At 38.1% G+C, this 11,075-nt stretch overlaps 1 protein-coding gene and 1 non-coding gene across 2 annotated transcripts; one reads left to right on the top strand and one right to left on the bottom strand.

Annotated features, from left to right (window-relative positions):
* Nucleotides 1-3,769: 3,769 nt before the first annotated feature.
* LOC113696797 (uncharacterized) lies at nucleotides 3,770-5,479 on the bottom strand. The gene is made up of 2 exons (XM_027216181.1): nucleotides 4,054-5,479; nucleotides 3,770-3,972 (listed from the first exon to the last, which is right to left on the bottom strand). Exons 1-2 carry the CDS (start codon nucleotides 5,477-5,479, stop codon nucleotides 3,770-3,772), a joined length of 1,629 nt encoding a protein of 542 aa, XP_027071982.1.
* A 199-nt stretch (nucleotides 5,480-5,678) lies between these two features.
* On the top strand, nucleotides 5,679-5,785 carry LOC113697690 (small nucleolar RNA R71). Its single transcript, XR_003449963.1, has one exon. It is a non-coding gene; the product is annotated as a small nucleolar RNA R71 (small nucleolar RNA).
* The last annotated feature ends 5,290 nt before the right edge of the window (nucleotides 5,786-11,075 follow it).

Genomic DNA, 11,075 nt, shown 5'->3' with positions numbered 1-11,075 from the left:
TGCCTTTTGACGCGAAGATCAACATTTTTAGATGCAGATCCCCGGTTACTCAACATTTCACATACTCAAGTTGCTTTGCATACTCTTAATTCAAGTACCTTTTTACGCGAATGTCGACATTTGTAGATGCCAACCCCCGGTTACTCGGTATGAGAATCATTGGAGTAGAATAACCATTTTTTTTTTTTTTTAACAATATATAATAAAATTCCCTCTAAGAGTAATCATGAGAAGAGTATGACACTTATTAACCATATTAATTTCTTATCTTATAAAATTAGATAAAAAGAAGAATTTTCATCAAATATACAAAATGTAGGCATAATTTTCTCCACTTTACTAGATATACTTTCCTATAGATGTAAAAATTATAATCACATAAAAATCATTTCCAAATTTCATGAGAAAAGAAGTATCAAAACCGCATATATTTATTTCAAAAGGATAAGTGACAAAATTTTATTTATTTATTATAGTTAATAACATATATATGTATAAGGTTTTGGAAAAATTTTGACAGAGTCTCCCCTTAAAAGTGGACTAAATCTCCCTGCCAGCAACCACAAGAAACACCATTTAAGCACAAGAATTATATCAAACACAACTAAAATCACAAGTACCACACATTTCTTCCCCCACACTTAGAATACACATTGTCCTCAATGTGTAGGGAAAGAAAAGAAAAGAAACAAAAGAAAGGAACAAGTGACTCCCCAAGTGAGATGACTGCAGTCCAGTGAAGCCTTGAATCATGAGTCATCGACCGCTCAACCATCCACAGTCAACGATCTACTAGTTACTGCCACAAGTTCCAATATTCAAAATAAGGAATGTAAGTTAACATTTTTCAAACAAAAGATAAAAATAACAAGCAAACAAAAGAAAAGCCAGCCAAAGGGCAGCCTCAATCATCCTCTTCATCGTCATCTTCATCATCATCGATGGGAGGTGGGCGTGTGCCTAAATGATCTTCAATTCGGTCCAGGCGAGTATCCATTCTGGCTAAATGATGGTCGATGTCGTCCAAGCGACCGAAAAGCCGCTGCCAGTTGGTCTGTGGCGGAGGAGGAGGTGGTGCTGCAGTAGATGGTCCAGCTCCATCGCGACCATGTCTAGCCTTTTGTCTCCGCTCCTGAACAGGGCGTGGAATGTCTCCCGTGCCAATACCAAGGCGGCGAAGAGTAGTGATAGTCATCTCAGCACGTGGTGGAACATACTCCCGCCGCATGCCTTCCAAGGGAACTTCAAAACGGGGGAAGATTAAAGTCAGTAGACGAGGAAATGAAAGTTTGAAAGAAGTTGTCTTACGCCTCGCCGTAGACCTAATGTGGCTGATGATGATGTTCGGCAATGAAATTCGAGCATACGGGGAAGTTCGGTTGTGGAACATGTAATCAAGGAAGTAAATATCGCTCTTGCGAACCTCCGTGTGCCCCGTCTTCTTTGGGATGACATTGTGAGCCATCATGTAAATGATAAGCCGATGACGAGGTTCGAATACATTTGCCAATATAGTCTCCTTTCTGGTAGAGCGAAAAGGTTGGTACTCGAGACCAAACCTAGCCATGGCCAATGATGGATCCCACCTCCTATTCGGGGGAACAAACTCCTTCTTCAAGTCTACTGGACGTCCGTCATCCATACACCCCAAAATAGCAGCCAAATCTTGCCGTGACAAGGTGATTCGTCTTCCACGCACCCAGGACTCAATTATTTCTCCACTATGGCGCGCCTTACTTTCAATGTTGGCGTAAAACTCGCGCACCAGGTCTGGGTAGTAATGGTTTGGAAGGGTGAGAATCGGAGCCCATCCTAGCTGAGCAAAAGCTTCTGAGATGTTGTACATCATCTCAACTGGTGGACTGACGTGCATCTCAAACAAAAACTCCAAATTAGCACGCGCCTCATGCCACTCCTGATTCCTGCGAGTGTTGAACCTAGCACTGTCAAATACCGATCTTCCCGCTCCACGGGAGGTGCCCTCACCAGGTCGACGGTTAATTGGTGGAGGAGAAGGTGAATTCTCCTCTTCAGTCACCTCCATCTCTTCATTAACCTCCCTCTCCTCACTACTAGAGGATGAAAGTACCGCTCTTCTTCCTCTTGGCATAGTACCTAAAAAATATTTCAATTATTCACATGTACTACAACTCATTTTTTTGGCAACAAAAGTTCAGCATTAATCCAAATAACCTCAAATACAATTGCTCAAGTTCTAATCATTCAATGATCGTACAAGACATATTTTCTGCCTAAAGTTGCCCAAAATCACCAAATTACACAAGATATGTATCAATTATAATTCAATTAGTGAAAATAGGAGCAATTATGATTATAACTATTTAGAATTAACAATAATAATATGCTTTTAGCTATACTCATGTTTAGGCAAAAATTAAACTAACTAACTCACCAAATCAACCAAATTACTCACTATACACAATGCACATGCTTAAACATCATCAACTAACCCTTTTTAACCATAATTTAACATCACCAATGGCTCAAAAACATCCTAGTTCCTTTTTCCAATTTCATTTAAATATAGCAATTGTGAATTTTAAAGTACTTGAAAACCAATAAATTGCTACATTTAAACATTTAAACATGCTTAAACAATCATAATAATCATGAATAAAATCAAAAATAGCCATGAACCTCATCAAATTTTTGAAATTAAAAGATGTCAGATAGCTCAGGATAAAAAATATGAACTTCTAAAATCAAAAGATTTGATGAAGAAACTTACCTCAATCACGTAGAAGGATGTTTGGTGATGCTAAAAATGCAAAAAGCCCTATGAAACAACCTCCAATTGACCTCCAATTGAAGAAATTGGAGTTTAAGAACCCTAACCTTCAATGCTTCAAAAACCTGATTTTAAGTGTTTTTCTTGAATTTTAATCGGTTAAAAAGGTTGTATGAAGCTCAAAAGGTGTTGGGGTGATGATTTCTAGCAAGATTATGGAGTAAAATGAAGATTTGTGAGGTGGGTAGAAGAGAAGAAGAAAAACGCGCCTGAAAAATAAAAAAGAGAGGAAAAAATGAAGCTGAAATCGCGTTTCTGAAGGCTATATTCATACACACAAAACGCGACTCAAAACGCGCCTTCAACTCGCGTTTCTGAAATCGCGTTTTCTTCCCAAATCTTGCAGCACTTAAAACGCGACTGTGTTTGAAAACGCGACTTAGAGTCGCGTTTCAGAAGTCGCGTTTTTGAGCCTTGATCCAGGCTTGAAAACGCGATTTCCATTAAAACGCGACTTTGGATCGCGTTTTGAAGGCGCGTTTTCTTTTCTGCAGTTGCAGAATTGAAAACGCGATTCTGAGAAACGCGACTTGTAGTCGCGTTTTCTTTGAAAACGCGTTTTCTGCTTCGATTTTTAGCAGAATTTCAACTTTTGAAAAATTACAAAAGGTACCCCAATGACTCAAAATGCACCATAGATCATTTGTTTGCCAATTTTAATGACTGGAACAAATGTAAAACATTAAAAACATGCATTTTACCCCTTTATAATGAATCAAAAACACCTTTAATGCAAATCGAGGGGTTGAGTTGCTTGATCAAAGTTTGCCCTTTTCACCTCAAATGGTCATTCTTGCTTCCATTTGCCAACCCTATAACACAAAAACAACAAATTAACTAAAACACTTATTTAAGTCTAAAAATCACAAAAAATTAACACAAATAACATAAACATTGGGTTGCCTCCCAATTAGCGCTTTTGTTTATAGTCGTTGGCTCGACTGAAAGAGTTGAATCACTTTAGAGCATTAGGGAGCGATTTTCTCCCCATGGGTCGAAACTCCCGAGCCAATCCACCATGTGGTGAACCATGCTTTGATCTTCATAGTCCAATTTCCTCAAATGCCAAGGAGGAATATTAGACTTGTCATAGAGAGGCTCAACTTCACCTTGGAGTGGATTTTGCTTGTCTTTTCTGAATTGGCTCAACTTTTCACCATTTTCTTCATGGAATGGCGAATTTATTAAGCCAACTTCCATCCTTATCTTCTCCTCCTTTGTTCCTACACCATGAAAGTTAGTACCAAGGGCATTTATAAATTTAACTTCTTCGGTCCTTTCTTGGTTAACCTTTTCATCATATGGCATATTAGAAACAAGAGCAGTAGGCTCTATACTCCCTTCTTTATTATCCAAATTGAATTCCAATTCCTCACCATTAACCCGTAATATAAGCTTACCTTTTTCTACATCAATTATAGTTCGTGCAGTGGCTAAAAACGGTCGTCCTAGAATAATTGGCATTCTCACATCTTCTTCAATATCTAAGACAACAAAATCCACAGGTATTATAGATTGTCTTACTTTTATGAGCACATTTTCCAAAATACCCGTGGGACGTGTGATTGACCGATCCGCCAATTGCAATGTAATATTGGTAGCTTTTAGCTCTTGAAGTCCCAATCTCCGGGCAACCGATAACGGCATAAGTGACACACTTGCACCTAAATCACATAAAGCATTAGAAAAATGCAATTGACCAATAGTGCAAGGAATAGAAAAACTTCCCGGATCTTTCAATTTAGGAGGGAGTTTATTCTTAATCAATGCACTACACTCTTCCGTTAATGCTATCATCTCATTATCTACAATTTTCCTCTTCTTTGACATGATGTCTTTCAAGAAACGTGCATAAGAGGGAATCTGTGTTATAGCATCAATGAAAGGAATGTTAATGTGCAATTGTTTAAACATTTTGAAGAACTTTTCAAACTCCCGATCCTGTCCATCTTTCTTCAACCTGTGAGGAAAAGGTATCACATTAGAATTTAATTTGGGATGAAGTGCATCAATATCAATGATAACATGATCATTTTGACTTTCTTGCTCCCCTTCAATTGCTTGCTTCTTGTCTTTTTCACCACCTGAATTTTCAAAATCGAATCCCTCAACCGTTTTACCGCTTCTAAGAATGATTGCATTGACATGCTCTCTCGGATTCACTTCGGTTTTACTTGGTAATTCACCAGGGTTTCTATTGTTGATCACATTGGCAATTTGACCAATTTGAACCTCCACATTCCTGTACATTGTAGTGAGTTGATCCAGTCTCCCTTCTACTCGTTCAAATCTGTCCGAAGTCACCTTAGCAAGTTTTTCCACCGCGATCTCCCAACTTGGTTTAGTTTCAGCCTGTGGTTGCCTTGGTTGAAATCCCGGCGGATTGGTTGGCCTTTGTTGATTGCCTTGATCTTTCCATCCAAAGTTTGGATGATTTCTCCACCCCGGATTGTAAGTATTCGAGTAGGGATTATTTGGAGCATTTCGGTTGTAATTATTGACAAATTGTACCTGCTCAGAATCAACACACTCATTAATATCATGTTCACCTCCACAGAAAGAACAACAAGCTACGTGAGCATTAGATGAACTTGGGCTAACTCCACCTTGTCTACTCAATAACTTCATCACGTTATTCATTTGGGCACTCAACATATTGAGAGTGTCCATTTCGATCATACCTGCGTGACGTCTCGTATTACCTCTTTCATTGGCCCATTGGTAGTTATTTGCGGCCATTTCTTCTATCAAATTTTGAGCTTCTTGGGGTGATTTACCCATTAAAGCTCCACCTGCGGCTGCATCAATAATAGTTTTAGTGGAGAAAGATAAACCATTATAAAAGGTTTGTATAATCAGCCATTCGGGTAGTCCATGGTGTGGACATTTCCGTAACAAATCTCTAAACCTTTCCCATGCTTCATATAATGATTCTCCTTCCATTTGACTAAAACCAGTGATATCCATTCTTAGCTTAGCAGTCTTACCAGGTGGAAAATACTTATTCAAAAATGCCCTTGATAAATCATCCCATGTGGTAAAAGTGTTAGGAGCATGAGAGTGTAACCACATTTTTGCCTTATCTCTTAATGAAAATGGGAACAACCGTAACCTTATAGCATCATCACTAACTCCATTCATTTTAATTGTATCACATATTTCTAAGAATGTAGCTAAGTGTGAGTTAGGATCTTCTACAGCATTACCTCCAAATTGAGATTGTTGAACCATTTGGATAAGTGATGGCTTAATCTCAAAGTTGTTAGCATTTACCGTAGGCCTTACTATGCTTGTTTGAGATCCTTGTGTTCCCGGTAGAGCAAAATCTCGTAGAACTCGCCTATTTGCTTCATTTTCAGCCATTTCTTCTTCAAATGGTAGTTCTATCAAAATTTCCTCTATCGGTTGCCAAATCTCTTGCTCCTCCTGCTGTTGTGTGTGCCTCCTTTGTCTACGTAGTGTCCTCTCAATTTCTGGATTGAAAGGTGCGACTTCTCGAGACTCCCGGTGCATACACTACAAACAGAAATAAGGGATATTATGCAACTTCAATGGTAAAAAAAACTGATTACAATATAAAATAAAGCTGTCTAAATTAATAAAGATGATTAGGCTCTAATATTGCCGCTCCCCGGCAACGGCGCCAAAAACTTGACGGGTTTTTACTTTAAGTGCAAGTTTAATTCCGAATTTACACCCGTTGGACTGCAAGTATACAGGTCGCAATTGTAGTACGAGATGTGTATCGGGTCGATCCCACGAGGAGCAATTTAAAACAATTATTAGATACTAATTTACTCTATTATTTAGACTTACAATTAATTTGAGCAGAAACTTCAGATTTTAATTCAACTACAAAAATTCTTAAATAGATAAATGCAATTTCACAATAGGAGTAGAATTCACTAAATATTAAGATCTAGGGATGTAGATTCCACTTATAACACAAAAGATCTAAAATGAATTAATTCAACACTTGTTACTGCTCTTGTTTAACCAAGGATTCATTTCCAGAAATACCAAAATCACATTCTCATGATAATAATGGGTTAAAACAGATTAGTTTTTCCTAATCTCTTGGTAAATACTAAATCTGTTCTTATTCACACATGAAATGCAGATTTCATCCACTTGAATGTATTTCTATTCTCATGAATATACTACTCAAGCTCTACTTATGTCATTCCATTATTTTTACCATTTCTCAATGAGTAAAAACAACTATAAACCTGCTATTGGTGATCAAGCAACAACAAGTAATCCAACATACACAAGTAGATAAGTTAATACAAGACATAACAAGCATAAATCACAATCACTTCATATCATTTGGCCATAAGCTTCATCTACTCCCTAGATAAAGGAAATTAGCTACTCATGAATGATGAAACACTCATAACTTCATTAATGCAAATCATCATGAATTTACAAATACAAAAAGAGTAAAGAAAGTCTTAGCCAAGATATGGTGAAGCCTTCCAAAAATCTCCTTGTCTTGAACTTAGATGATTACAAGATGAAACCTCAATTGTCCTTTGCAAGTACCTAGCTAGAGAGACTATGTTTTTCTGTAAGAAGCTAAGCTACGAATGGATCTCCAGACCTCCCTCAATGTCTCTGCATAAAAACTACTCAAAGGCTTATTTTTCCAAGTCAAATTCCAACTTTTGATTCCCCAAATCTAACTTTGTTATAATTGTCAATAACCAATATTTTTGACTTGAAAATAAGCCACTTTTCTTGCCCTTTTGTCTTCTGAAGCATGTGCACCGAATTCCCTTGCATCTTATAGCTGGAAAGTGGTGTGAACACAAGAGAATTGGCTGAGTCAAATTGCAGAATTTCGGCTATAAAACGCGCCTACACAAAACGCGGCATAACTCGCGTTTTGTATACTCGCGTTTTCACTCTGGCCTTATTTCAACTGCGATTTTCTCATTGATAAAGGCCAAACTAGCTTTTGTGCAAAACACAAAAGTTGTAGCCATTTGTGTTAGCTTTCCAATGCTTCAAGAATCATCCAAATCGGAGCTTTGTAGCCTGAGATATGATCGAAATACTGTCACCTGTTCAAACCTCTGTTTTAACTTCCGACCACAGAATGCAGCTTCTGTATTCCAACGTTTTGCCCATGAAGATGGCAGAAATGGATTTCGATGTCTTCATACGAATTGTAGGTCTCTTTCTTAGCTTAAAAATGGTATAAAGATCACCTCAATCCGATAAGTGTAGCTCTAGATATGGTCAAAATACTGAAGAGTGTCAAACTGACTTGTATTGCATTTCCTCACTTGAACGTTTTTCACTTCATTCTTCTTGTTGCCACTTGAATTCATCACCAAATCTCTATTTTTACCTCATTTGACATCCTTTGGTGATTGAATCATCATTCCTGCATAAAAATGAAGTTTTTACCATTAAAATCAATAGAAATGCAATATTATCCACTTTTACCAAAAATATATAATTTTACCAAAAACCTCTTTATTTTATTTATAAAACTAAATAATCAACTCAAAATTAACTAATAAAATGCACTTAAAAATACGTAAAATAAACTCTTATCAGGCATCTTATTTCTAATTCATGGTTTTTTGTTTTGATTAATGGGGTGCCATGTGGTTTTTTCCCATCTTTTCGGGGGTTTCGTCAAGGGGATCCTTTGTCTCCTTCTTTGTTTATTGTAGGTGCAGAGATGCTTTCCCGGCTTTTGAATCAACTTCTGCTGCATCCACGCTTTAATGGTTTCAAGGTTCCTCGAGGGTGTCCTCTAGTTAGTCACCTGGGGTATGCAGATGATATTCTTATTTTTTTAGTGCCTCAGCAATATCCCTGAAGTTGTTAATGGAAACGCTGAAAAAGTATGAACATGTTCTAGGCCAGAGAATAAATGCCTTAAAGAGTTGTTTCATGGTTCACCCGTGACTATCCTGGACAAGGAGGGTATTAATTCAGAGCATAACGGGCTTTTTTTCCAAGGAATTTCCTTCTAAATATCTTGGTTGTCCTCTAATGGTGGGGAGACGTAAAAAGCCTTATTTCTAGAATTTGATCACGACGGTGACTGCTACGATTGCTTCTTGGAAAAATCGTTTGTTGTCACTAGGAGGTAAGGTTGTACTTATTAAACATGTACTGTCCTCGCTTCCATTGCATTTGCTAGCTACTGTGTCACCTCCAAAATCTGTATTTGCTAATCTCGAGCATTTGTTTGCAAATTTCTTTTGGGGTTAAGATGAGGGTAGTTTAAAATACCATTGGATTCGTTGGAAGGATCTTTGTGCTCCAAAAAAGGAGGGTGGGCTTGGTTTTAGATCACTAGATGATGTTTTTAATGCCTTTTCTATTAAGCTATGATGGAGGTTTCGACAAAATGCGTCTCTTTGGGCTAATTTTATGATGGCCAAATATTGTTCAAATGCGCGCCCAGGTATGGTTGTTCGTTCGGAAGGGGCCTCTCATACGTGGTGTAGGATGTTACATGTTCGGGACATTGCTGAACAACATATAACTTTCATTATCCACTCTGGTGACTCTAATTTCTGGTTTGATAATTGGTTAGGTTCTAGGCCTTTGGCTATCCGGTTAGGGAGTGTTTCGGATCACAAGGTGTCTGATTTTTTAGTTGATGGCAGGTGGAATTTTCAGTTGCTAGGTTTGTGGGTACCTCCATTTATTATCAACGACATCCGAATGTTCTCTCTCCCACAAATTGAGAATGGTGTGGAAGATTTAATGATATGGGCTTCTTCTCAATCTGGAGTTTTCACGCTGAGCTCAGCTTTTAACCTGGTGCAATCACATAAGCAAAGGTCATTTATGTTCTCAAAAGTCTGGCACCCACGAATTCCTTCCAAAGTGTCTGTTTTTCTTCTTCGCTTGTTGCGAAATCGATTACCCATGGACTCCACGTTATGCAAACTTGGTATTTCGGATCCATCAAAGTGTTTCTGTTGTGTTCAGGCTAATGGTGAGACTTTGGACCATGTCTTTTGTAGTGGACAGGTAGCAGTTTCAGTTTGGAATTTCTTTGGCTCTGTTTCAGGTGTGCTTAATTCAGGTGGCTCGGTTCGGGCTTATATTGCAGGTTGGTGGTATAGCGCACCAAGAAATGGTTTCATTGCATTTGTTCATTTTATTATACCTTCTCTGATTTGTTGGAATATTTGGAAGTCCAGAAACTCGGCACATTTTGAAGGGAAACTTCTTTCTCACGTCACTATCTCTGAGTTTGTTTTTGACAATGTGAAGGACCTCTTTAGGTTGCAATTCCCTAGGTACCCATTCACTTCCTCAACATGGATGGAGTTTTATTCTTCGCTCTCTTATATTCATAAGAAAGTCTCATTTATGATTGTAAGGTGGTGTCGGCCACTCTTGGGTGTAATTAAACTTAATACTGATGGTTGTTCAAGGGCTAACCCAGGGAAGGCAGGTGGTGGTGGGGTTTTGCGTGATGATGGAGGAAATTTCCTGCTCGTTTTCTCCTCTTTTTTTGGGAATGTAACCAGCATTCAAGCTGAGGCGCTCGCTCTTCTCTTTGGGGTTAAGTTGTGTCTCTCTCGTGGTTATGTTAACTTGCACATTGAAATGGATTCGTTGGTTCTTGTTCACATCCTAAAACAGGGATCTAGCTGTCCATGGAGTATTTATACAGAGGTTAAATACCTTCTAAAGTTGTCGTCTAATTTTGGTGCAATTTCTCATTGCTTTCGGGAAAGTAATCAAGTTGCCGATTCTTTAGCAAACATGGGATGTGATCAAGGTTTCAATACAACATATCATCAGCTTGTGGACCTCCCTATGAAAGCTCGTGGGGCGTTTCGCTTAGATAGAATAGGCCTGCCTTCAATTAGGAAATATGTTCAGCGTGGATGAAAAGCCTAATTCGAAATTCTGCAGTTGAGCCTTATTTGGTTGGCCGTCACATTCTGTTTTAACCATGCAGTTGTTATTAAATTGTCTTCAAACTGTCGTAAAAATAAATAAATAAATAAAAGATGATACAAGAAACTTCTTGTAGCATCATCTTCCATGTACTTGGACTCCAAACAATCCCAAAGTTCCTTGGCAGTAGAAATTGAATTATAGATATCAAATAGGTTGTCACTCATGGTATTGAGGATATGACCATGGCATATTTCAACGTCGTTCTACCATTTCTGGATGTCCTCAAGAGTTTCTTCCTCGGGATTGATGATCAATGGTTTTGAGGTGGTCAAAACATAGACCACTTGAAGTGCAGTGAAAAGAAAGTGAATATGTT

This window comes from Coffea arabica, chromosome 6e, assembly GCF_036785885.1.
Source record: "Coffea arabica cultivar ET-39 chromosome 6e, Coffea Arabica ET-39 HiFi, whole genome shotgun sequence".
Classification (NCBI taxonomy): Eukaryota; Viridiplantae; Streptophyta; class Magnoliopsida; order Gentianales; family Rubiaceae; genus Coffea; species Coffea arabica.
The sequence above is the reverse complement of the archived record's forward strand: the minus strand, read 5'-3'. Positions and strand labels throughout refer to the sequence as shown.